This window comes from Syngnathus leptorhynchus, chromosome 9 (genome assembly GCF_054491065.1).
Source record: "Syngnathus leptorhynchus isolate UIUO chromosome 9, UIUO_Slep, whole genome shotgun sequence".
NCBI classification, from domain to species: Eukaryota; Metazoa; Chordata; class Actinopteri; order Syngnathiformes; family Syngnathidae; genus Syngnathus; species Syngnathus leptorhynchus.
The window spans coordinates 652,356-679,380 of NC_141203.1; the positions used below are offsets into that span (position 1 = coordinate 652,356).

The 27,025-nt window shown below is 46.1% G+C and overlaps 1 protein-coding gene across 8 annotated transcripts in view; it reads left to right on the forward strand.

Moving 5' to 3' along the window:
• The first annotated feature begins 8,031 nt into the window (after positions 1-8,031).
• LOC147050555 (homeobox protein PKNOX1-like) overlaps positions 8,032-27,025 on the forward strand; it is a 74,113-nt gene continuing 55,119 nt past the window's right edge. For 2 of the 8 annotated variants that reach the window (XM_085919995.1, XM_085919993.1), the window contains exons 1-2: positions 8,040-8,155; positions 21,536-21,648. In XM_085919995.1, the coding sequence (XP_085776121.1) occupies positions 21,595-21,648 (54 nt within the window). In that variant the 5' untranslated portion in view covers positions 8,040-8,155; positions 21,536-21,594. Of the gene's footprint in view, positions 8,156-8,184; positions 8,349-21,535; positions 21,653-27,025 lie in introns of those variants that run through there. The other 6 variants (XM_085919996.1, XM_085919994.1, XM_085919997.1 and 3 more) reach the window with 4 other exon arrangements.

Genomic DNA, 27,025 nt, shown 5'->3' on the forward strand with positions numbered 1-27,025 from the left:
GTCATCGATGAATAGCGTTCTCATGAAGAGCTTAGCTTACCTGTTGCATTTTATGCTAAAGCTCTGATTGCCAATTTTAACACCATGTGGCAAGTGTTTGTCCATGTGATGAGTCCGTGTGTAGGATAGGGCAATTCACTTTAGAATTTTGAAAGACTGTTTTCTTTGAGAAAACAAGAGATTTTCTTCCTGAAATACTTTCCCAAATGCAGTGAATTCTGTGTAGTGTTTTGAAAAATGTGTGTTTTAAAACTGCAATTTGAGTGTAAAGCAGAAATAGTGATTGTAGTTTACCAGAATTGGCTGAGGGGTTTGGTGCATGTTACATGTTGTGGTAATTGTGTCTCCAGTGCAATAGTGTGTAAACAACTGAGCGGAACTTTTTTAAGATTTTTTTTTCTCTTACTGTACATCATTCATCATTCATTCATGCGTTCATTCATTCTTACTATTCATTCATTCTTCTGTACCACTCTATCCTAACGAGAGTCCCAGGCATGCTGGAGCAATCTTTGGGCTTTAGGCGGGGGACACCCTGAACTGGTCGCCAGCCAATTGCAGGGCATTGTTAGAATAGGGCTTGAGCTATGCCGTTATACAGTAATTCCTTTATCGTGTCTTGGAACCAATTATCCGTTTATCGCGGATACCTCTGGAAGACCCTCATGCCGACCACGTTTATCGCGGATAATTGGTTCCACCCACTTTAGGTGAAAATCCGCGATGTAGATATATTATGTATATTATATCTAGTATTGTTACAATATTCACAAAAGACTTTTATGAACTTTTATTGAATTTTCAAACACTGTATTGTACTTTTCAAATATTTTTTTGTATTTTTAAATACTTTTGTAAACATTTAAAGTCAAACTGATTTTTAGAAACATTCTTATTTATTTAAATAAATAAGAAAATAAACAAGAGTAAATATATTGTTACAATATCCATACAAGGTGGTTTTATAGACCTCTTCTTCATCTTCTTCCGCTTATCCGGGGTCGGGTCGCGGGTGCAGCAGCTTTAGGAGGGACTCCCAGACCTCCCTCTCCCCAGCCACTTCCTCCAGCTCATCCCGGGGGATCCCAAGGCGTTCCCAGGCCAGCCGAGAGACGTAGTCTCTCCAGTGCGTCCTGGGTCGACCCCGGGGTCTCCTACCGGTGGGACATGCCCGGAACACCTCCCCAGGGAGGCGTCCAGGAGGCATCCTGATGAGATGCCCAAGCCACCTCATCTGGCTCCTCTCAACGTGGAGGAGCAGCGGCTCTACTCAGAGTCTCTCCCGGATGACCGAGCTTCTCACCCTATCTCTAAGGGAGAGCCCGGACACCCTGCGGAGGAAACTCATTTCAGCCGCTTGTATCCTGGATCTCGTTCTTTCGGTCACGACCCATAGCTCGTGACCATAGGTGAGGGTAGGAGCGTAGATCGACCGGTAAATCGAGAGCTTTGCCTTTTGGCTCAGCTCTCTCTTCACCACGACGGCCCGGTACAGAGTCCGCATTACTGCCGACGCTGCACCGATCCGCCTGTCGATCTCGCGCTCCATCCTGCCCTCACTCGTGAACAAGACCCCAAGATACTTGAACTCCTCCACTTGGGGCAGGATCTCATCCCCGATCCGGAGAGGGCATTCCACCCTTTTCGACCGAGGACCATGGACTCGGATTTGGAGGTGCTGACCCTCATCCCGACCGCTTCACACTCGGCTGCGAACCGCTCCAGTGAGAGCTGGAGATCACGGACTGAAGAAGCCAACAGCACCACGTCATCTGCAAAAAGCAGTGACGCGATGCTGAGGTCCCCAAACCGGACCCCCTCAACGCCTCGGCTGCGCCTAGAAATTCTGTCCATAAAAATTATGAACAGAATCGGTGACAAAGGGCAGCCTTGGCGGAGTCCAACCCTCACTGGGAACGAATCCGACTTACTGCCGGAAATGCGGACCAAACTCTGGCATCGGTGATACAGGGACCGAACCGCCCTTATCAGTTGGCTCGGCACCCCGTACTCCCGAAGCACCCCCCAGAGAACCTCCCGAGGGACACGGTCGAACGCCTTCTCCAAGTCCACAAAACACATGTGGACTGGTTGGGCGAACTCCCATGCACCCTCGAGGATCCTGCCGAGGGTGTAGAGCTGGTCCACTGTTCCACGGCCAGGACGAAAGCCACACTGCTCCTCCTAAATCCGAGGTTCGACCTCCCGACGGATCCTCCTCTCCAGCACCCCTGAATAGACCTTACCAGGGAGGCTGAGGAGTGTGATTCCCCTGTAATTGGAACACACCCTCCGATCCCCCTTCTTAAAGAGGGGAACCACCACCCCAGTCTGCCAATCCAGAGGCACCGTCCCGATGTCCACGCAATGCCGTAGAGGCGTGTCAGCCACGACAGCCCCACAACATCCAGAGCCTTTAAGAACTCCGGGCGGATCTCATCCACCCCCGGGGCCTTTCCACCGAGGAGTTTTTTAACTACCTCAGTGACTTCGACCTCCAAGATTGGAGAGTCCGCCTCAGAGTCCCCAGGCCCTGCTTCCACAATGGAAGGCGTGTCGGTGGAATTGAGGAGGTCTTCGAAGTATTCCCCCCACCGACTCACGACATCCCGAGTCGAGGTCAGCAGCACACCATCTCCACTGTAAACAGTGTTGACCGTGCACTGCTTCCCCCTCCTGAGACGCCGGATGGTGGACCAGAATTTCCTCGAAGCCGTCCGGAAGTCATTCTCCATGGCCTCGCCAAACTCCTCCCACGCCCGAGTTTTTGCCTCAGCAACCGCCGAAGCCGCGTTCCGCTTAGCCATCCGGTACCTGTCAGCTGCCTCCGGAGTCCCGCAGGCCAAAAAGGCCCTATAGGACTCCTTCAGCTTGACGGCATCCCTTACCGCCAGTGTCCACCACCGGGTTCGGGGATTGCCGCCATGACAGGCACCAACGACCTTACGGCCACAGCTCCGGTCGGCTGCCTCAACAATGGAGGCGCGGAACAAGGTCCACTCGGACTCAATGTCCCCCGCCTCCCCCGGGACGTGGAAAAAGCTCTGCCGGAGGTGGGAGTTGAAGCTCTTCCTGACAGGGGATTCTGACAGACGTTCCCAGCAGACCCTCACAGAGCGTTTGGGCCTGCCAGGTCGGACCGGCATCTTCCCCCACCATCGGAGCCAACCCACCACCAGGTGGTGATCAGTTGACAGCTCCGCCCCTCTCTTCACCCGAGTGTCCAAAACATGCGGCCGCAAATCCGATGACACGACTACAAGGTCGATCAACAAACTGCGGCCTAGGGTGTCCTGGTGCCAAGTGCACACATGGACACCCTTATGCTTGAACATGGTGTTCATTATAGAAAATCTGTGTCGAGCACAGAATTCCAATAATAGAACACTGCTCGGGTTCAGATCGGGGGGGCCGTTCCTCCCAATCACGCCCTTCCAGGTCTCACTGTCATTGCTCACGTGAGCATTGAAGTCACCCAGTAGAACGATGGAGGCCCCAGAAAGAGCGCTCTCCAGCACTTCCTCCAGGGACTCTAAGAAGGGTGGGTACTCTGAGCTGCCGTTCGGTGCATAGACACAAACAACAGTCAGGACCCGTCCCCCCACCCGAAGGCGGAGGGAGGCTACCCTCTCGCTCACCGGGGTGAACCCCAATGTGCAGGCGCCCAGCCGGGGGGCAATAAGTATGCCAACACCTGCTCGACGCCTCTCACCGTGGGCAACTCCAGAGTGGAAGAGAGTCCAGCCCCTCTCGAGAGGGCTTGTACCAGACCCCAAACCATGTGTGGAGGCAAGTCCGACTATGTCTAGTCGGAACCTTTCTGCCTCACACACCAGCTCGGGCTCCTTTCCAGCCAGAGAGGTGACATTCCATGTCCCTAGAGCCATCCTCTGCAGCCGGGGATCGGACCGCCAAGGTCCCCGCCTTTGGCCGCTGCCCAGCTCGCTATGCACCCGACCCCTTTGGCCCCTCCTATAGGTGGTGAGCCCATTGGAAGGGGGACCCACGTTTTCTTTTCGGGCTATGCCCGACCGGACCCCATGAGCGAAGGCCCGGCCACCAGGCGCTCGCCTTCGAGCCCCACCTCCAGGCCTGGCTCCAGAGAGGGGCCCCGGTGACCCGCGTCCGGGCGAGGGAAAACGACGTCCATTTATTGTAATCATCATCAGGGGTCTTCTGAGCCGTGCTTTGTCTGGCCCCTCACCTAGGACCCTTCTGCCATGGGTGACCCTACCAGGAGCATGAAGCCCCAGACAACATGGCTCCTAGGATCATAGGGGCACGCAAACCCCTCCACCACGATAAGGTGACGACTCACGGAGGGGTTTTATAGACCTTATTTCTTTTATTAAACACTTTTTTGTATTTTTAAAACACTTTTGTAAAAATTTCAGTCAAACTGACTTTAAGAAACATTCTTATTGATAAGAATAAATATATTATTACAATGTCTGCACAAGACTTTTATAAACCTTTTATGAAGTGTAAACGTGTCAGGCTCCTCTGCTCTTGCACAAGACTTTTATAATTTCATTTTTAAACACTATTGTAGTTTTAAACATTTTTTAAACATTTTAACGTGTCACGGCTCCGCTCTGCTTTTGCTATGCTAGCTGGCTGATGCGGCCCCCCCCCCCCACGGCCCAGTGCGAGGGCATCCGCACAAGACATTTATAATTTATTTTAAAACACTTTTTTTTTAACCATTTAAACAAAGTGTAAACGTGTCACGGCTCTGCTCTGCTCTTGCCGTGCTGGCCAACTGACGCGCCCCCGAAGCCCAGAGTGAGGGCATCTGCACAAGACTCTTATTATTTTATTTTTAAACACTTTAATGTATTTTTTTATACACTTTTTAAACATTTTAAAGTGTAAACGTGTCACGGCTCCTCTGTGCTCTTGCTCTGCTCTTGCTGAGCTCTTGCTGTGCTCTTACGGGCTGATGCGCCCCCGCGGACCAGCGCGAGGGCATCTGCACAAGACCTTTATAAAACATTTTTTGAACACTTTATTTTATTTTTAAACACGTTTTAAACATTTTAAAGTGTAAACCTGTCATGGCTCTGCTCTGCTGTTGCTGTGCCGGCCAGCTGACGTGCCACTGCGACCCAGCGCGAGGGCATCCGCACGACTTTTATAACTTGAACACTTGATTGTACTCTTAAACACTTTATTGTATCTTTAAACACTTTTTAAATAACTATAAAAAGTCACCTTAGGCGGCTTGGTGGCGCACTGGGTAGCACGTCCGCCTCACAGTTAGAAGGGTGCGGGTTCGATTCCACCTCCCGCCCTCCCTGTGTGGAGTTTGCATGTTCTCCCTGAGCCCGCGTGGGTTTTTTCCGGGCACTCCGGTTTCCTCCCACATCCCAAAGACATGCTTGGTAGGCCGATTGAGCACTCCAAATTGCCCCTAGGTGTGAGTGCGAGTGCGGATGGTTGTTCGTCTCTGTGTGCCCTGCGATTGGCTGGCAACCAATTCAGGGTGTCCCCTGCCTGCTGCCCGATGACGGCTGGGATAGGCTCCAGCACGCCCGCGGCCCCCGTGGGGACAAAGCGGTTCAGAAAATGAATGAATGAATATAAAAACCTTGTTATGCCTGTCTGCTTTGATGACGCACGACGCGAGCTCTCTGACCGACTCGTCAGCTTGCCTCGTTGTCCTGCTCTGCTGTCATCATTCCAGCCCTCCTTGTCTTTGTGTGAGCCCGTGTTGCATTTGGGTGTCCTGCCTCGTTTGCGAAAAAAGGAAGTACAAATCAGAGATGCTACCGATTCTGCTGTCGCGAACTAAGTGGAAGAGTAGACGACTGCGGGAGGCTGAGATAAGGCATGGGTAGAACTGCTCTTCTAGTTAAGCCAATCAGCGACAAGGATAGAGATCAACATGTTCCCATTTGTCTTGTCTCCTCTACTCGCCAATAGTAAAGTCATATGAGCAGACAAAGCCCCGCGCTCCAAGTGAGGCCGCAAAAAGCGACGATGCAGCGAATATATCCGCAAATTTTTTTTCCTCATAAAAACCCACGATGCACAGAGGCCGCAATAGGTGAAGCTCGAAGTAGCGAAGGATTACTGTATTGCTGTGACCTTTCTATTGCTTTGACTGGCTTTCCCTTCTCTATGACACGCTTTGAACATACGTAGGAGTTGATCTCAGTTAAGACTGCAAGGTCACACATTATTACACAGGCTAGGCCAAGGGTTGGCAACCCGTGGCTCCAAAGCCGCATGCGGCTCTTTAGCACGCCCCAAGCGGCTCCCTGGAATTTTTGCAAAAATGCGTAAAAATGGAAAAATATGTTGTTGATTTTTTTTTTTTTTTAAATATGGTTTTTATATGGTAATCATGACACTACCATTCTCATGCTGTAAAAATTTACATAGTTGTAAATCTATTAAAAATACCGAATTTAAGAATGGCGTCAAATAGCAAAATTGCGTCATGGTCTACGACACAGCACATGCGAGTTGTAAACAAACAGGTGTGTGAGTAATTGGCCATGGATTCAAAAGGCAAAAAGAGAAAGAATGCTGATGAGAACAGAGGCTTTAGGAAAGAATGGACTGAACTATTTGCTTTCATTGCCAATGCTGAAGCATTGTCTCCATGTTTGATTTGCAATGAGAAGTTGGCAAATAACAAGAAGAGGAATTTGGAGCGACATTTTCAGATAAAGCACGCTAAATTTGCTGCCGATCACCCAGTTGCAACTGAGAGGAAACGTGCAATTGCAGTGCTGGTGGAGAAAATTGAGGACCGTAAAACATTTCCAAAAAGGGGATTGCATCTTCAAACTCTACTACGGAGATAATAAAGCGCAGAAAACCCTTCACCGATGGCGAGTACATGAAGGGATTCATTCATCAAAATATCAGTGTCTATTTTTGGACTTCAAAAATAAAACCAAAATCATTCAGAAAACTAAAGACATGCCTCTCCGCACAAACAATATCACCGATCACCAGATCAAGGACATCAATTCCGATATTGAACAGACAGCACTGCTATGCAGGTACGTGAACTCTAATGGGCCGCAAGAAGAAATTATCAAATTGATACCACTATTATTATTATTTTTTTTAAATTATTTTATTAGTAAGCATACAGCTTATGTACTGACAGTCTATTTTGCCTTATAAAAGGCTTTTAGATTTTTGCGGCTCCAGACAGGTATGGTTTTTATTTTATTTGGGTCAATATGACTCTGAAAATTTCGGGTTCCCGACCCCTGGGCTCGGCAGTCGCCCCCCTTGCAGGAGGGCAGCCAAGAGTAGTATAAAAATAGGTACCTTGGAGGTGGGGGTTCGACCTTCTTCTGCAACTTGCAGAGAAGGCTCCACAGCTGTGTCTCGATCCTTCTGGCATACATTAACTAGTTAAACAGAAAGGCAGCCTCCTGATCATTACTATTAGCATAGTTAACAAATGCCGACGAAGTGCCATTCTCGCTGACACCTACAGGCAAGTTGGAGTAGTCAATCAACCTATCATGCATGCATGTCTTTAAAATTTGGGAGGAAACCGGAATACCCAGAGGTGACCCATGCAAGCACGAGGAGAACATGCAAACTCCACACAGGAAGGCTGGAGCCGGAATGGAACCCTGCATCTCCAAACTGTGAAGCGAACGTGCTAACCAGTGCTCCACCTTGCCACGGCCGTAAAACAATGGACCTTTTTTTCTTTTGACCCCACCCATTTCATATTTTCATGGCAACATAATTGGTTGTATGTTTTATTTTAGTTCATAAAAGCAAACATTGAAACATTCAAATTAATGTAGCAAAATAACATTTTGTTTAATAATCAGTTGTGTTATGGTCTACTTTTGGAGAACCATCAACACGTCTTATGAATCAGGTCGTACTCACGGTATGATATGTCGCAGTTACACAAGCCAAAAAGGCAATAACGATTGGGAACCACTGCTATACAGGAAAAACAATGACAAACCAGTAGGAGGCGAGTCATTGGCCAGATAAAACTAACCCTGCAGAGGCAGCCGAGTGCTGCACAACGTCATTGACCGCCCACCTTATAAATATTAATGTCCCAAACGTCCCTGCGTGACCATACGCGATGACGCACCGCGACAATTGCGGGTCCGGATTGCTGCAGCCGCTTGTCAGTGTGACGAAGATTGGCACTCAGGTAAGCTGTCACTCAAAATCCCTCTTTTCCGTCCCTATCAATCAAACAATCTGCGCTCTACGCTTAAGTGGCCTGAGGCGAGAGAACGCGTAGTCTGGTGGTGCAGCAGAAGCTTGATGAGGGAGAGTAACTGTGGAAAAATAAATTCTGTATACAAGAGGAGGGTGGGGAAAAATGTCGCTGTTGAGACGAGGTTTGTGGAAAATCACACGGCCAACGCTCCAAACGAGGCCCGACAGCTGTAACGCTATCGCGGAGGGAAGGGATAAGAGGGCGGCTGTTTACAATTTACCGTTGTCTGAAAGCTGTAGGTAACTTCAGTTTGGGCTCCTTTGGTGCAGCTAAATAAATTCATCTCAAATACGGTCTTCGACCGGTTAAACAAACAGAAAGCCAGTGCTATTTCTCACCGCCAAGTCACTTCACATTCTGTATTGGCACAAAATTTACAATACACTTCGGTTTCTGTTTTCGTTTATCAGTGCTACGAACGCCCAACAAAATGCTTTTGGTAATGAATATTTAGAAGATGAATATGGCGGTTTGTATTTTAAAGGTACCAGCGGGCGAACCACTTATAAATAGCCGTTAGCTACTGTGCTAATGTTAGCTAGAACCTGGCTCGGCAGTCACGTTCCAATCCATTTGTATTGGCAAATGTGACTTGGTGTTACAGGCGACCAACATGGAGCGCAAAATAGAGAGGCTCGACACATACTGAGTTGAGTATTTATTTGCTCGAAATTGTTAGACTGCGTCGTACATGCGCGCACTTTGCCACCACGCAAAAATCAAACACGGGGCTGAAAGTTTGCTGTCGTGTGTTAAAAGTTGTTCCAGTCAGGTCCTCATGACATTTGTTAGTGCAACGGAGAAGCGTGTCAAGATCTGATGCTCTTGTAGTAGTAGTTTCATGGACACGAGTGCCGCACTGTGGTGCAAAAATTTGAACTCTATATACAGGGGCGCCTCGGTTTTCAAACGTCCCGGTTCTCGAACAATTCGGTATTCGAACAATTCGGTATTCGAACAAAAAATTCGAGATTTTTTGCTTAGGATGTCAGACAAAATTTGGTTGTCGAACCTCGCGAGATGAGCCGAGAGGACCTGCATGCCAACTGACTCCGTTCATTATTACATTCTCGCTACTCTGAGGATTGCATACTCTAATCATGCCTCCAAAGAAAGCAAGTGGGAGAAGTAAAGCCATCCTAAAACACAAAGACGCTACTAAAGCAATGCGACACTGAGCGCCTGGCGCGCTGCGGTTGCGCGATCGGACCAAATCAAGCTCTCTGCGCACTGAGGTCCACTTAAATTTTGGAAAGTACATCAGGACTTTAAAAATATTTTCAAAATCTCAGCAACGGCTCTGTCACAATAATGCAACCAGCGCGGTGCAGTTGCGCGGTCGGTGACGCGCTACGGTTGAGCGTTCGGCGGTGCGCTGCAGTTGCGCGATCGGACAAAATTAAACTTCTTGCGCACTGAGGTCCACTTAAATTTTGGAAAGTACATCCATCCATCCATTTTCTGAACCGCTTTGTCCCCACGGGGGTCGCGGGCGTGCTGGAGCCTATCACAGCCATCATCGGGCAGCAGGCGGGGACACCTTGAACTGGTTGCCAACCAATCACAAGGCACACAGAGACGAACAACCATCCGCACTCGCACTCACACCTAGGGACAATTTGGAGTGCTCAATCGGCCTACCAAGCATGTTTTTGGGATGAGGGAGGAAACCGGAGTGCCTGGAGAAAACCCACGCGGGCTCGGGGAGAACATGCAAACTCCACACAGGTAGGGCCGGAGGTGGAATCGAACCCGCACCCTCCTAACTGTGAGGCGGACGTGCCACCAATATTCAATATTCAAAAATATTTTCAAAATTTCAGCGGCTGCTCTGTCACAATAATGCTACCAGCGCGGTGCAGTTGCGTGATCGGTGACGCGCTACGGTTGCGCGTTGGGCGGTGCGCTGCAGTTGCGCTATCGGACAAAAATGCACAAATGAAAAAATGTTTTTTTTTGTTGTTGCTTGGAACGGATTCATTTTTTTTCCATTATTTGTTATGGGAAAACATGATTCGTAATTCGAATAATTCACTTCTCGAACAGCCTTCTGGAACGGATTGTGTTCAAAAACCGAGGCGCCACTGTAATTCCAATTTTAATTTGACTTCACAGCTCATATTTAGTTTTATTCACCCTAAACCGTGGGACAACAAAGCATTTTATTTTACCTAATGGGGTCCTTCATAATTAGTGTTTGTGTAGCCACCTGTGCCTCTGTTGTCACATGTGCCTGCGTGTTTATTATTGTGTTTTATTCATTTATGTATGTATGTATGTATGTATGTGTTTTTATATGTGGCGGCATGGTGGGACACTCGTTAGCTTGTCCGCCTCACAGTTCAAAGGGTGTGGGTTCGATTCCAGCCCTAGCCCTCCCTGTGTGGAGTTTGCATGTTCTTCCCACGCCTGCGTGGATTTTCTCTGAATACTCCCACATCCCAAAAACATGCATGGTAGGCTGATTGAGCACTCCAAATTGCCTGTAGGTCTGAGTAAGAGTGCGGAAGGTGGTTCGTCTCGTCTTGGTTGGCAACCAATTCAGGGTGTCCCCCACCTTCTGCCTGAATTAAGATGGCGTAGTCCCCAGAAAGCCTGCAGCCATTGTAAATAAAAGCGATTCAGAATATGGATGGATATATATATAATAACATTTTGAGAATTTAAATAAATGAATCCAAGAATATCACCCCGTGTGCTGGAGCTTATACCAGCAGTCATGGGGCACTAGGCGGGAGACACCCTGAACTGGTTGCCATCCAGTCACAGGGCACACAGAGACATACAACCATTTGCACTCTCACTCACACCTACAGGCAACCTGGAGTGTTCAATCAGACTCCCTTGTATGTTTTTGGGATGTGGGAGGAAACCGGAGTGCCCGGAGAAATCGTATGCAGGCACGGGGAGAACATGCAAACTCCACACAAGGAGGGCCGGAGGTGGAATCAAACTTGCGGACTTGCTAATCAGTGCGCACCGTACTGCCCATCTAAGAATATATAATTTATAGAATAGTGCAAACTCAAATGTGCCTGATGCTGGATCAAACAAGCGTGTCCCAAGTACAAGTCGTATGCGACAACCATTGCGTCAGCAATGACTTGCTGAAAAACCACAAAAAACAGAAACAATGTGTTACCAGCAGTCGAATACCAGCAGTGGAAGGGAACATAAAAAGACCCATTGGCACTTAGAACATTCTTTATGGAGATATTGAAAATTTACAGATGCGGGTGGTATTTGATCCCCTTGGACATTAGTTAAGCGCCCCTACCGAGTGAACTATAGCTAAGTACTATATGAACTAATGTTTAATTTTATTGAGCGGTGTGGCATGCTGAATGTGTGAGTCTGTCCCATTGAAAGTTAATGGGGATTTTATGTAAAATATTAAATTGTGCACAAACTAAGTACCGTAATTTTCGGGCTATAAGTTTTTTTCATAATTTGGGTGGGGGGGCGGCTTATACTCAGGAGCGACTTATATGTGAATTTTTTCACAAATTTTCAAAATTAAAAAAATCTGCGATGTAGTGAAACCACGATAAACGAACCGTGATGCAGCAAGGGATTACTGTCATTTGAACTGCAAGTGACGTCAGCAGCGCAGCGGTTGTTTACATAAGGACAAAGGATTCGATCACGGGATGACGAAGATGACGAAGGGCCCCACGATTGAAGGGTTTAATGATTTGGAGTGACACAAGGTTTGAAAAACTTATGTTATAGTTATTTGATATATCTTATTTCGTGTAGCAACTTGTATATGATTTTATCGTCACAGTTCAGTAGTTGTTGGCTCGTTGAACTCTTGTTTTGTTAAATAAAGAGCCATTTACCAAACCCACGTCTTTGGTGGTACTTTGTTAACGCTACAATACAGTTATATACTAGATCTGTTCGGCGCGCTCGTGGCGTTGACATAAAGGACGAGGAATTTGATCGATGGATTTATTGATTAAGAGTGACACAGATGGTTTGATAATATTGTTGTTATCTGATAGTTATTTGAAATATACTTTATATGGGTCTGTGGAATAATTGAAATGCAATTTACAACGAATCAGACGTCAGCGGCGCATATGCGACTTATACTCCGGTGCGACATGTTTTTTTTCACTGTATTGTGCATTTTATGGCTGGTGCGACTTATACTCCGGAGCGACTTATAGTCCGAAAAATACAGTATGTGTAATAAGAAAAATAATGCATACTGTCTCGGGTGGCGTAAATGTGTGGTATAAATTGAAATTGGAGCGGTGTAAAACTTGGGGCAGGATCTCATTCCCGATCCGGAGAGGGCATTCCACCCTTTTCCGACCGAGGACCATGGACTCGGATTTGGAGGTGCTGACCCTCATCCCGACCGCTTCACACTTGGCTGGGAACTGCTCCAGGGAGAGCTGGAGATCACGGCCTGAAGAAGCCAACAGCACCACGTCATCTGCAAAAAGCAGAAACGCGATGCTGAGGTCCCTAAACCGGACCCCTTCAATGCCGCGGTTGCGCCTAGAAATTCTGTCCATAAAAATTATGAACAGAATCGGTGACAAAGGGCAGCCTTGGCGGAGTCCAACCCTCACTGGGAACGAATCCGACTTACTGCCGGAAATGGGGACCAAAACTCTGGCATCGGTAATATCAATCAATCAATCAAGTCAAGTTTATATAGCCCTAAATCACAAGCAGTCTCAAAGGGCTCTGTCCTCTGCATTTAACCCATCCCCATGTGATTTTGATCCATCCCCTGGGGGAGAGGGGAGCAGTGAGCAGCAGCGGCGCCGCGCTCGGGAATCATTTTTGGTGATCTAACCCCCCAATTCCAACCCTTAAATGCTGAGTGCCAAGCAGGGAGGCAATGGGTTCCATTTTTATAGTCTTTGGTATGACCCGGCCGGGGTTTGAACCCACAACCTTCCAGTCTCAGGGCGGACACTCTACTACTAGGCCACTGAGCTGGTGGCCACTAATACAGGGACCGAACCGCCCTTATCAGTTGGCTCAGCACCTTGTACTCCCGAAGCACCCTCCACAGAACCTCCCGGGGGACACGATCGAACGCGTTCTCAAAGTCCACAAAAAACGTGGACTGGTTGGGCGAACTCCCATGCACCCTCGAGGATCCTGCCGAGGGTGTAGCGCTGGTCCACTGTTCCACGGCCAGGACGAAAGCCACGCTGCTCCTCCTGAATTTGAGGTTCGACCTCCCGACGGACCCTCCTCTCCAGCACCCCTGAATAGACCTTACCAGGGAGGCTGAGGGGAAGAGGGGAACCACCACCCCAGTCTGCCAATCCAAAGGCACCGTCCCCGATGTCCACACAATGCTGTAGAGTCGTGTCAGCCGTGACAGCCCCACAACATCCAGAGCCGTTAAAAACTCCGGGCGGATCTCATCCACCCCCGGGGCCCTGCCACCAAGGATTTTTTTTTAACTACCTCAGTGACTTCAACCCCAGAGATTGGAGAGTCCACCTCAGAGTCTCCAGGCCCTGCTTCCACAATGGAAGTCGTATCGGTGGAATTGGGGAGGTCTTCGAAGTATTCTCCCCACTGACTCACAACGTCCCGAGTTGAGGTCAGCAGCACGCCACCACCACTTTTCCCCCTCCTGAGACGCTGGATGGTAGACCAGAATTTCCTCGAAGCCGTCCGGAAGTCATTCTCCATGGCCTCGCCAAACTCCTCCCACGCCCGGGTTTTTGCCTCAGCAACCGCCAAAGCCGCGTTCCGCTTGGCCATCCGGTACCCGTCAGCTGCCTCCAGAGTCCCGCAGGCCAAAACGGCTCGATAGGACTTCTTCAGCTTGACAGCATCCCTTACCACCGGTGTCCACCAGCGGGTTCGGGGATTGCCGCCACGACAGGGACCGACGACCTTACAGCCACAGCTCCAGTCGGCTGCCTCAACAATGGAGGCGCGGAACACTCTGACTCAATGACTCAATGGAGCCATCAGTTGACAGCTCCGCCCCTCTCTTCACCTGAGTGTCCAAAACATGTGGCCGCAAATCCGATGACACGACTACAAAGTTAATCATCGAACCGCGGCATAGGGTGTCCTGGTGCCAAGTGCACACATGGCCACCCTAATGTTTGAACATGTTCATTATAGAAAATCCGTGTCGAGCACAGAAGTCCAACAATAGAACACCGCTCCGGTTCAGAATGGGGGGGCCGTTACTCCCAATCGGGCCCTTCCAGGTCTTACTGTCATTGCCTACGTGAGCATTGAAGTCACCCAGTAGAACGATGGAGTCCCCAAAAGGAGCGCTCCCCAGCACTTCAGGGACCCCGAGAAGGCTGGGTACTCTGAGCTGCTGTTTGGTGCATAGACGCAAACAACAGTCATGACCCGTCCCCCCCACCCGAAGGCGAAGGGAAACTACCCTCTCGTTCACCGGGGTGAACCCCAATGTGCAGGCGCAATAAGTATGCCCACACCTGCTCGACGCCTCTCACCGTGGGCAACTCCAGAGTGGAAGAGAGTCCAGCCCCTCTCGAGAGGGCTTGTACCAGAGCCCAAACTATGTGTGGAGGCAAGTTTGACTATGTCTAGTCGGAACTTTTCTCCCTCACACACCAGTTCGGGCTCCTTTCCAGACAGAGAGGTGACATTCCATGTCCCTAGAGCCAGCCTCTGCAGCCGGCGATCAGACCGCCAAGGTCCCCGCCTTTGGCCGCCGCCCAGCTCACTTTGCACCAGACCCAGACAACATGGCTCCTATGATCATAGGGACACGCAAACCCCTCCCCTTGATAAGGTGACGACTCACGGAGGGGACAACAAGTTGTTAGATGTTATCCTTGCATAGCATAATGATAAAGAAAACTCTAAACTCTAAAAACACAAATTCTACCTTTCACTCATATCTGAAGTCAGATAACATTGAACAAACTGTATGAAATACCTTAAATGTCCATGAGTTTTAAATTATTTTTGCCTCATGAACATTTTAAACAGGAGTTATAAGTAATGCAAAGTTGTCTATTATTATTAAAACTTAAAACAAGTGAATTTTGCTCTTGTCATTTACAATGCCTTTCAGAAAGTAATAGTTTGTGTCACGTTTACAGGTTCATAACATCAGCAGTATAAACATGGCCACTTCGTAATATTTAATATTAAGTAACATTTACTTTTGATTTAATTTTGACTCACAACCCTGTGTGAAGAATCGCTGTTGTGATGCCAGTTCACCTTGGAGCTGCTTCACTTTATCAGCACGGTCACTTCCTGTTAGCTTGTCGTATGGGTTAGCATGTTTTGTCTGGTAGTGTCTCAATGTTGAAATCCTTAAACAAGGCAAGTCTTTACAAATTAAACAAACACAATTGCCTTGATTTTCAGTGAAGAGTAATTCCCATCTCTCTTGAAAGCGACGGCCCTCAATGTCAACTTTCCTCGTTTTCTTTGCAGTCGGCATGGAGGGGTGCATGGCAGGGATGCAGACTGATATTATTAAAGTGGTGCTGCCACCCTTGGTAAAAGGAGAAATTATAGTTTCATGACATTTTTATTCAGTTTAACTGTGCAGGTGGGCCATAAATAATACATTATAAGACCAAAGCTGCGGGCTGTATGAAATTTGGATTTGGCCCGAGGGCCAGACTTTGGACATGCCTGCGTTACATAAACGCCTAAACAAGGAACTGACAAGTCAAGTCAAGTTTATTTGTATAGCCCTAAATCACAAGCAGTCTCAAAGGGCTTCACATAGACAATCAATTGACAATAATTCTCAAAGCATCCCCTGATCTTAGGCTCCCAAAAGGGCAAGGAAAAACTCAAAAACCCCTACCAGGGGAAAAATGAGAAACCTTGAGAAGGGACCACAGATGGAAGGATCCCTCTTTCAGGATCACCAGGCTCCAATGAATGCAAAGAGGGCACATAAAATACATCATATGGAAATCAAAAAGTGGATGCCCAGGCCAAAGCCAAGAGCTGTCGGAGGTGCCTTCGATTGTCCTGGCAGTGTCCTCCAGGAGGGTATTCCACTGCAGTTCCCTCATGCTGAATTGGTCCACGAGAATCTAGATAGCCATCGTCAGCATGGGTGTCACCTAACCACCTCCCCAGCCGGGGAGGGGTGGGGGGAGTGGGGTCGGGGAGAGGTTAATTAAAGGCCACATCATAGAAATACGTCTTTAAACGTGTCTTAAATGTTTCTACTGAGGTAGCAGTTCTAATATCCATTGGCAGGGCATTCCAGAGCTCTGGAGCCTGAATGGAAAATGCTCTAGCCCCTGCAGACATTTTCTTGGCCCTCGGTGTCACTAAAAAACTAACGTTTTGCGAACGAAGGTTACGAGACAGAACATAAGGAACAACTAAGTTGACGAGATATGAAGGCGCTAAGCCATGCAATGATTTATAGGTTAACAGAAGAACTTTGAAGTCACATCATTTCTGACATAACATACATATAACAAGAATTATTCAAATAACATGCTAACAAGTTTATCAAACCATCCGCGTCATTCCAAACCATTGAATCCAACGAAATCTTCATCCTCTGTATCACTTAAAGTTAAAGTCCCAATGATCATCATCACACATCTGGGTGTGGTGAAATTTGTTCCCTGCATTTAACCCATCCCCATGTGATTTTGATCCATCCCCTGGGGGAGAGGGGAGCAGTGAGCAACAGCGGTGCCGCGCTTGGGAATCATTTGGTGATCTAATCCCCCAATTGAAAACCTTAATGCTGAGTGCTAAGCAGGGAGGCAATGAGTCCAATTTTTATAGTGTTTGGTATGACCCGGCCGGGGTTTGAACCCATTACCTTCCAGTCTCAGGGCGGACACTCTACTACTAGGCCACTGAGCTGAGTTATAAACAACTCCGCTAACCCTGAAAGTAGACGTTGCAGCTCCTCCTCTTCTATGTGGCTTACGTCAGACTCGACATTTGCAGTTCCAATTATTCCTCAGGCTTAGAGCGCCCTTATGCGGTTTAGTGTGAAAATAACATGTGAAATGATATGTGTTAAAAATTGTGAAACTCTCTAGTACCTCATTTGTACTTTAGGTGAAGACGTACTTCTCGTGTAGTCCTGGCTCACAAGCTGATTGCCCATTTCTCATTCACAATGCAGTACCACCTCCACACGAATGAATTAACAGTTCCCTTTATGGACAAAAGTTCTTTGCTAGAAGTTGTTGCTGCCATATTTGTTATGTTTGTGCTGGGAGCAATTCATTCAATTCACCTTGGAAAGGACATCCCCAAAATTGTTACATTGCAATCAATACCCACGACAAATAAAAAAAATAAAAAAAGATTTATTTTCTTTTTTTCCCCCCTCTTATTTTTACTTTTTCTTTGACTGATTCAAATCGTTCCAACTTTAAATGGTTCAGCTCATGCACACGGATTCTAAAAATTCCCACTTCACAAAAATTAAACATTTTCTCCATTAAAATATCCACAATAATTCTAAATTAAGTTCTAATTTTGACACTTTTTGACGGATTCAATGTGTTCCAACCTGAAACTTAGTTAAAATTCAGGGATACCTTTTGTCGCCAAAATTCCAATTCCAAAATTAAACATTTTCCCAAACCTAAATTTCAACAAAACAAGCGGAAAAAAAAAAGAAAATAAATATATCAAACAGTTTTCCAATCACACTGTCCCATATTTTAGCGGCAAAATACGACCATTTAGGAGCAGTCTGGACGCCTCTCTTTTGAGCCTTTCCTTGTCGGGTCTCACACAACTAATTTCACCCTAGAAAACAAAATCTGCTATGGCTACCTTTAGTGTTGGATATGTTGCTAAAGACTGCAGAAAAAGAGCCACATGTATCTGTAAACACAGCCATTCCACTCCTTTCACGAGGAGCGTTCTCAAAAGGATGGACAATAAAGTCCACCCTCTCACAGTGTTAAGGCAGACATTGGCAAAATTTATAAAATAGATTTACATAATTTTTCAGACGCAAGTTACAGTGGTTATGGAAAGTGCTTGCACATCAGCACTGTTGCTGATAAACAGGTGCATGCACAATGGGCTCCAGAGGCAACCATTACAGTTGTCACCATCCCACGTCTTGAACTCATCGCAGCTACAGTCTCTGCTGCTACAGGGTCTGGCAAAATGATCTGCTACATTTGTAGGTTTAATAAAATGCAAATAAATTAAAGAAACCCAAAAAAGTTTTTATTTAATTTTCAAAAAGTATATACATATAATGTCGTTTTGTTTTGTTTCATTCCCTCAAGACTGACAAATTCATAAGAGCTTCCTTGAGAGATTGGTGGGATTTTCAGACTGGAATGGGGCTCTCAACATCATTGTTCGGATTCAAAGGCTAGCTAACAGAAACCAGTCAGTGCCCATAAGAGTAGAAGAGTAGAAAAAAGGCTGCTTCGACACTTGTCAAAATAGCACAGGAAGAAGCCTTTCAGGAAGAACAGCAAAAAACATGCAAACTACCAAAATCAAGAACACTTTAACTTCCTGATGAACGTTCCTGAAGCAAGCCACATGGGAGGAGTGTGGGAACACCAAATACGGACGGTCGAGTGTGAAGAGCCTTTTCATAGAAAAAGCTACTTGCAGACCGGATGGTTCCTCATTGAGGGCCCTCTTCTGCGAGATCATGTCAATTATGAACTATCGCTCTCACTCACTCTCTGTGTGTCTCTCTCTGAGCGTTCGAGAAACAAGCTACATGGGAGGCATATGGGAATTTCAAATACAAACGATCGAGTGTGATGAACTCTTTCGTAGAAAAAGCAACAGGAAGACTGGACTAACTGAGGGCCCGCTTCTGCGAGACCATGTTGATTGTGAACTATCTTGCTCTCTAACTCTCCTAAGACAATATTAAACAATTTATGAGGAAACTTTTATGATCAAGTTGATATGTCTCAGTGTGATCACTTAATGCATTGTAATTTTGGTAGCAGTGTAACTGTTGTGATTTAATAAGTTCATGTTTGTTTATCTTTTTATTTGTATTGCAATCTGTGTACATTTCTAAATACTCCCATTTGTTTGGATTATTGTGCCTCCAACTGTTGTATTTGAGGATTGCGTCGTGTGGCAGCAAGTAAAGTGATCCCTCGCCACTTTGCACTCCACCTATTGCGGATTTGCTACTTTGTGGGTTTATAGGTGATGGGAGAATGGTGTTTAAATACATGCTGATAGCGCGGTGCGTGCCTCTGCGCAATGTGCGTCACTGCGGATGCGCGCGGGAAGCATGGTAGCCATCCTCTCGAACAAGGCAGGGCGTCCATGTGCAACACGGACCCTTTATTTAGGAAATGGGAAAAGAGGAAACGGGAGGCTCGAAAGCCAGCAGAGCATGTGACAGACAAGTGCAAAGCAAGCTCGTGGTGGAGGACAGGCAGAAGGTCGGGCCAAACGGATTCAAGGCATCTCTCTACACAGCGGCTAAGACAAACGGGAATCAGATGGCAGGTGTGCGTGTGTGAAAGCAGCAGACGAACCGGCAAGGACTGACTGGCGCACGGCGTCTATTTACACGCCCTAATCAGTGGGCAACACAGGACAGGTGATCAGTGCCGATTACCGCGCACAGTTCCACATTGGCAACGCCAGGTCGGGCCGACATCTAATCTACCCCCACCATCGGAGCCAACACACCAACAGGTGGTGATCAGTTGACAGCTCCGCCCCTGTCTTCACCCGAGTGTCCAAAACATCCGATGACACAAATACAAAGTTGATAATTGAACCGCAGCCGAGGGCATCTGGTTCCAAGTGCATATACGAACACCTTTATTGCAGCTGCTCCTTACGATTTTCTACCAGTTTAGAAACTTGATGAGTCAACCAGGGTTTAACCGCTTTTAATTTGTAAAGCATCGATTGCAGACAAAGACCATTTTGGTGAAAAACTTTTTGCCTTCCAAACAGGAATTCAGGAGCAAATATGAGTAATCCAAAGCTAGTCAGAAACACCTTATGCTGCTGTCTTTCTCCTCACACACCTAACACAATTATCCAACTACTTGTGACTACAGTGATTCCTCATTTATTTCAAGAGATGCATTCCAGAATGACCCGCAATAAACAAAAATCCGCAAAGTAGAAACAGTATATGTATTATTTTAAAATGTAAACACCATTGAATTGAAACCTCCAACACGTAGTGTTTCTTACAAGTCAATTTGTAGTGTGATTTACTACCTTGTCATGCAATGCCAAGTGTCCATCTTCCAAATTGCCACACCACTAACCCCGGGGACATCGTGCATAGCGAAAGCAAAGTGAGTCATGGTTGCGCATGAATTACATTGTGGTCCAGTACACAATATAAAAATTTAAACCCTCCCCAATACTTTTACGCTACACAAACCTTTCTCATTCTCTTAAAACCATTCCCACACTCTTCTGTGCATGTATTGTACCTTAACAGTAAATAAAAGAACAAACGAGTGATATTGTCACATGTCCAGACTCCTTCTGGACCGGTTGATGCTTCTTCCCTCGCGCGGGACCAGATGCTGCCTCCTGTGCTTGAACTCAGTCACTTCTGCAAGGACGCACATTGTTCAGAGCCACGCCCCACGCCATCAGTGCTCATGGCCGCTGTCTCAACTGTTGGACGGGAAGTGCTTTTTAACTATGTGCGCGGCAGTTAGCCGCGCACCCAGCGCTTGTCTTCTGTGAAGCACATTGCTCAGAGACACGCTATCAGGGCTCATTGGCGCTGTCCCGGACCCTGGCCACCTAATTCCCATTTGCCTGATCTGCTGTTTAGTGTTACGCCTGGCTGGTTGTCTGCCTTGACACATGCATGCCTTGCACCTGATTCCCATTTGTCTGATCCGGTGTGCAACGAGATGCCACCACGATGCATGACGCAAGCTCGCTGACCGGCTTGTCAGTCGTCTTGTGCAGCCGCTCTGCTGGTGTTCTGGCCTCCCTTTTATCCTTTTCCTCTTTTCGCATTCCCTTAATAAACAGTCCGTGTTGCACATGGTTGTACTGCGTCGTTCGTGACAGGCTGGCTGTTCGCAGCCTGGCAATTTTGAATGCAGGAAAAACCCTGATGCCTACTTAAGCAGGTGCCAGAGAAGTGTCTTAATATATATGTTCGGTGTACACATGTTTACAAATTGTTCTCAAGGATATAACATGGTGATCATAGTAAAAAAATAAATAAATAAATAAATAAAAGCAATCAATGTTCAGTCATTTGGTTTACAAAGAATGAAAATATTTAAATGTAACCGATACAGTAATACCATCTAAATTTTTCTCCACATTAACACAGTCATTGTAAGGTTTATGTAAATTAAATAAAAATTGTGTTTTGTTTAGGCTGACTACCTTTTCGCACAATCTATAATGCCTGAGTGCTTGCAGTATCTGCGTTGAGCATGATGGCAGCCCATTCGGTTTCCATTGACAAATACTCCAAAGGAAAGCGCCAGGTGGGTGAGCAAGATTGTTGTTATTTCATATACCTTTTCTGACACAACAAACATGTTTTGTTTTGTCTAAATTATAATAATAATAGTAAGGTAAATGTGTTCAACACCCTGTAAACCTGCCGTTTTCTTTTTTGCTACGCGAGCGTGTGCTGTAGTTGTCGTCGTTGTTGTTGTAGTTGCGTGTGTGTATGTACAGTGAAAGTATTAAGACCTCCTTATGTTTTCACTCTAATATTACAGCCGTTTGCCTAAATAATGAAAGTGTTTTTTTTGGAGCATAATAGCCACACCTTTTGCTATGTCACAAAATGTAATGCATGAGCATGATCTAAATCTTGAGGCTATTCTGACAATATTTTTGTTGGATTTGTTCAACGGGATCGGTGCAGTACATCAAAGTGGAAAGAATTAGATTTCCTATCACGAAGTGGCGCTATAGGTATAAGATATTATCATTTACAGTCTTTTCCGGACTATAAGTACAAGTACAGAGTACAAGTTGCACCAGCCAAAAAATGCATAATAAAGAAGGAAAAGACGTATATAAGTCACACTGGAGTATAAGTCCATTTTTGGGGGAAATGTATTTAATAAAATCCAACACCAAGAACAGACAGGTCATTTTGAAAGGCAATTTAAAATAAAAATACAATAGAGACAACAGGCTGAATAATTGTGCGGTATACTATAGCATAAATAACATACTAACAAATTCACCAAACGATCAGTGTCACTCCAAATCACTAAATCCAATGAAATCTTCATCCTCTTGTGTCACTTTCAAACAACGTCGCTAACTCCGGAGGGAGAACATGCTGGGGTTCCTCTTCTACGTCACTTATGTCAGATTCATCATCAGTTGCAGTCCAATTATTCCACAGGCCGAGAGTGCCCTCTTGCGGTTTAGTGTGAAAATAACATGTCAAATGATATAATAATGTGTTAAGAATTTCACACGTCACTTCAGAGTATAAGGCACACCCCTGGCCAAACTATGAACTATGAAAAAAACCATGTGATTTCTATCATTAAATACGGTAGATGTCTTCAGACTAAGCATGTAACGTTTCAGATTTTCTGGGTTAAGTACAGGTGAGTTATTAAGAAGGTACCCATATGAAATGTTAAATTTAATGCCTTGACCCTGTTTTATTGTAATTTGTATTTTATCATATTATATAGTGTTTTATCCATCATTTTCTATTCCGCTTGTCCCCACGGGGTCGCGGGCGTGCTGGAGCCTATCCCAACAGGCATCGGGCAGTAGGCGGGGGACACCCTGATGATGTGCCAGCCGATCGCAAGGCACACAGAGACGAACAACCATCCGCACTCGCACGCACACCTTGTGGCAATTTGGAGTGCTCAATTGGCCTACCAAGCATGTATTAAGGATGTGGGAGGAAACCGGAGTGCCGAGAGAAAACCCACGCGGGCACAGGGAGAATATGCAAACCACACTGGGAGGGTTGGAAATGTGCACCCTCCTAACTGTGCGGCAGAGGTGCTAACCAGTGAGCCACTGAGCCGCCTGTTAGAGTGGTGCTCACTCTAACTTATTTGCAAGAACCTCATGGCAGACAGCATGCCCTTTGAGCACTTGCAAGTGGAGAATTTGTTCGTTACTGGAGGTACACCGATGTTCGAACAAAGTCTGCCTTTGGTCTCTTGCAAGAGCATATTTATTGAGAACAAGCAGGGTGGGGGTGACATTGGACATGTTTGGTGGTTACATCAGCAACTGGTTTATCAGTGCGGAGAGTTCCAGCTCATTGTTTTACAAGGTCGTGGAAACAGAAACTATTGGAGCATTTTAGATGACTAACTAAGCAAGAATCTTTCCACACCATTTGGAAAGTTTCAACAACTGAATGGTTAAACTTTTCAGAGTCAAGGAAAGGTACCGTATTTTCCTGACTCTAAGGTGCACCTAAAAACCTAAAATTTTCTCAAAAGCCGTCAGTGCGCTTATAGTCTTTTATATATGATCCTTATATATGGCATGAAGCCCCAGACAACATGGCTCCTAGAATCATAGGGGCACGCAAACCCCTCCACCACGATAAGGTGACGACTCACGGAGGGGATGAGGCGCACCTAAAAACCTAAAATTTTCTCAAAAGCCAACAGTGCGCCATATAGTCCGGTGCGCCTTATATATGGATCAATTTATGAATTTGTTCATCCATACTGGTTGTACACAGTGCTCTGCCAAAATTTTCAGTACGTTTTCGTACAACTAGTAAATTACAAGGTCGCATCACTTACCAGCATTACGGCAACCGTGGTCAGGGGGCGTCACTGAATAGCTGTTGTACGCGAGAGGCTATTTTATGTCAAAATAGGCTGCTCTCTTAATGTTTCGAGTAAATTTACAGATCGACATGGAAGGGAAACATAGGTAAGCAGTACCAAGATGTTAGATCGAACTTTAGTCAGTTCCGATCATTTTTTAAGCCCTTGTTTGAGAAACGCAATTGTTTACTCTTTGCTGAGGCTCATGGGAAACTGCAAGCTGAGGCTCATGGGAGTTTGCGGGTAGCTAATGCTATAGTGATAACTGCTATACGCACGATGCTATTTCTCATATGGAAGGGAAACATAGGTAAGCAATACCAAGGTGTTAGATCGAACTTTGTCAGTTCTGATCATTTTATAGGATAGTTTGAGAAACGCGATTGTTTACAGAGGGCCCATTGGTTATTGGCTAGTGGATGCATATCGCAACCCTAGTCAACCACAGTTTGTTGCAGTATAGCTTCTAACTTATAATCCGGTTTGCCTTATATATGGACAAAGTTTTAAAATAGGCCGTTCATTGAAGGTGCGCCTTAAGTCAAGTCAAGTCAAGTCAAGTTTTTATATAGCCCTAAATCACAAGCAGTCTCAAAGGGCTCTGTCCTCTGCATTTAACCCATCCCCATGTGATTTTGATCCATCCCCTGGGGGAGAGGGGAGCAGTGAGCAGCAGCGGCGCCGCGCTCGGGAATCATTTTTGGTGATCTAACCCCCCAATTCCAACCCTTAATGCTGAGTGCCAAGCAGGGAGGCAATGGGTTCCATTTTTATAGTCTTTGGTATGACCCGGCCGGGGTTTGAACCCACAACCTTCCAGTCTCAGGGCGGACACTCTACTACTAGGCCACTGAGCTGGTCATAATCCGGTGCACCTTTTGAAAGTACGGTAAAAGGTTTAAACTAAGTTAATAATTCTGGTCTACATTCCAACATAATCATACGATCAAGATCATTTGTCAACCCTAACATATCCCTCCTGTTTATCATATGATTATGCCAACCCCAATCAATCAAACATAAGAAGAAAATATAATGAAGAAAGAAAAATAATAAAGCACACAGAAACAGCACATCATTGTATCCATCACTTGCGAGGCATTTTCGATGGTCAAATCATGTGAAACATGTACGGCTTAACAGCATCATCGCAATCTTCTTTCCGCAGCGCGTCATAGTCATCACATTTGACACGTCTGATATGTTGTATTTGCACCTGTGCTATAGTAGAACACAAAGATCTTGATACAACAGACTTCAAACACGGGACAACACAAGTCGCAAATAAGCACAACAACACCAGCACAACAAGCACAGGAGTCACAAATTTCAATAGCAGTTGCCACCAGTTGCCAGAGAATAGCCATGAAAAGAAATCCCATTGATGACTTTATCTTTTGACATGGCCTGCTGTAAGTTCTTCAGTGAGTTCATGGCATCGTTGATGAGTGTGTAATTTTCTCCTGGTATATATGTGCAACAGGAAGTCCTAATAATGTGGCACACGCCACCTTGTGCTGCAGGTATCAAGTCCAGAACCATCCTGTTTTGCAAGACAATTAGTCTAATAGCCTGAATCTCTCTGTTTTGTCCATCATTGACCCACAGCGAGAGATTCACAAAAAATTGGAAACAATAGTTCAGTGTCTTGATGTAATTTTCGGACTATAAGTCGCGGTTTTTGTCATAGTTTGGGGGGGGCGACTTATACTCAGGAGCGAATTGTGTGATTTTTTTTTTCTTTTTTTACAAATTTTCAAAATTAAAAAATCCGCGATGTAGTGAAACCGCGATAAACGAACCGCGATGTAGCAAGGGATTACTGTCATTTGAACTCCAAGTGATGTCACCCGTGGCGCGCGGCGGTTGTTTACATAAAAGGCAAAGGATTCGATCACGGGATGACGAAGATGACGAAGGGCCCCACGTACTACCCGCATCATTAGCGGCTTTGTTTGTAAGTGACACGGAGGACGAAGAGTTTGAGGGATTTAATTATTTGGAGTGACACAGAAGGTTTGAAACACTATTATGGCTTATAAGGACGCCCGGTCCTTCTCGATGGGAGCTCTCTCTCACCTCCGTGGATGGAAGTCGGGGGCCGGCGCTCGGCCGGGTAGCTGTCCGGGGACGGTGGATGGGGCTCGGACATGGCTTTTATGCGGGCCCGCTCCTATTCTATGGAGCTCTCTTCCACCTCCGTGGATGGAAGTTGGGGGCCGGCGTTCGGCCGGGTGGCTGTCCGAGGACGGTGGATGGGGCTCGGACATGGCTTTTACGCACGCCCGCTCCTATTCTATAGAGCTTTCTTCCACCTCCGTGGCTGGAAGTTCAGTAGTTGTTGGCTCGTTGAACTCTTGTTTTGTTAAAAAAAAGAGCCGTTTACCAAACCCACGTCTTTCCTGGTACTTTTTTTTAACGCTACAATATAGTTATATACTAGATCTCTGCAGCGCACGCGCGGCGTTGTTGACTTAAAGAACGAGGAATTTGATCAATGGATTTAATGATTTGGAGTGACGCAGATGGTTTGATAATATTGTTGTTATATAAACCCACGTCTTTCCTGGTACTTTGTTAACGCTACAACACAGTTATATACTAGATCTCTGCAGCGCACGCGCGGCGTTGTTGACATAAAGAACGAGGAATTTGATCGATGGATTAAATGATTTGGAGTGACACAGATGGTTTGATAATATTGTTGTAATATGATAGTTATTTGAAATATACTTTATATATCATTATATGGGTCTATGGAATAATTAGAAATGCAACTTACAACGGGTCCGACGTCAGCATATGCAGCGCATACGCGGTATTGTTTACATAAAGCTCGATTGATGGATTTCATGAATTGGAGTGACACAGCTGGTTTGATAAACGTGTTATTTATGTAATACTTACTTGAATAACTCTGAATGTTACGTCAGGCCCGTTCTCAGCTCCACAGATGGTTTGATAAACGTGTTATTCATGTAATACTTACTTGAATAACTGAATGTTACATCAGGCCCATTCTCAGCTCCTCGTTTGTGTATATGTCACGTTAGCATACCGTATCGTTTAGCCTGTTGCTAGT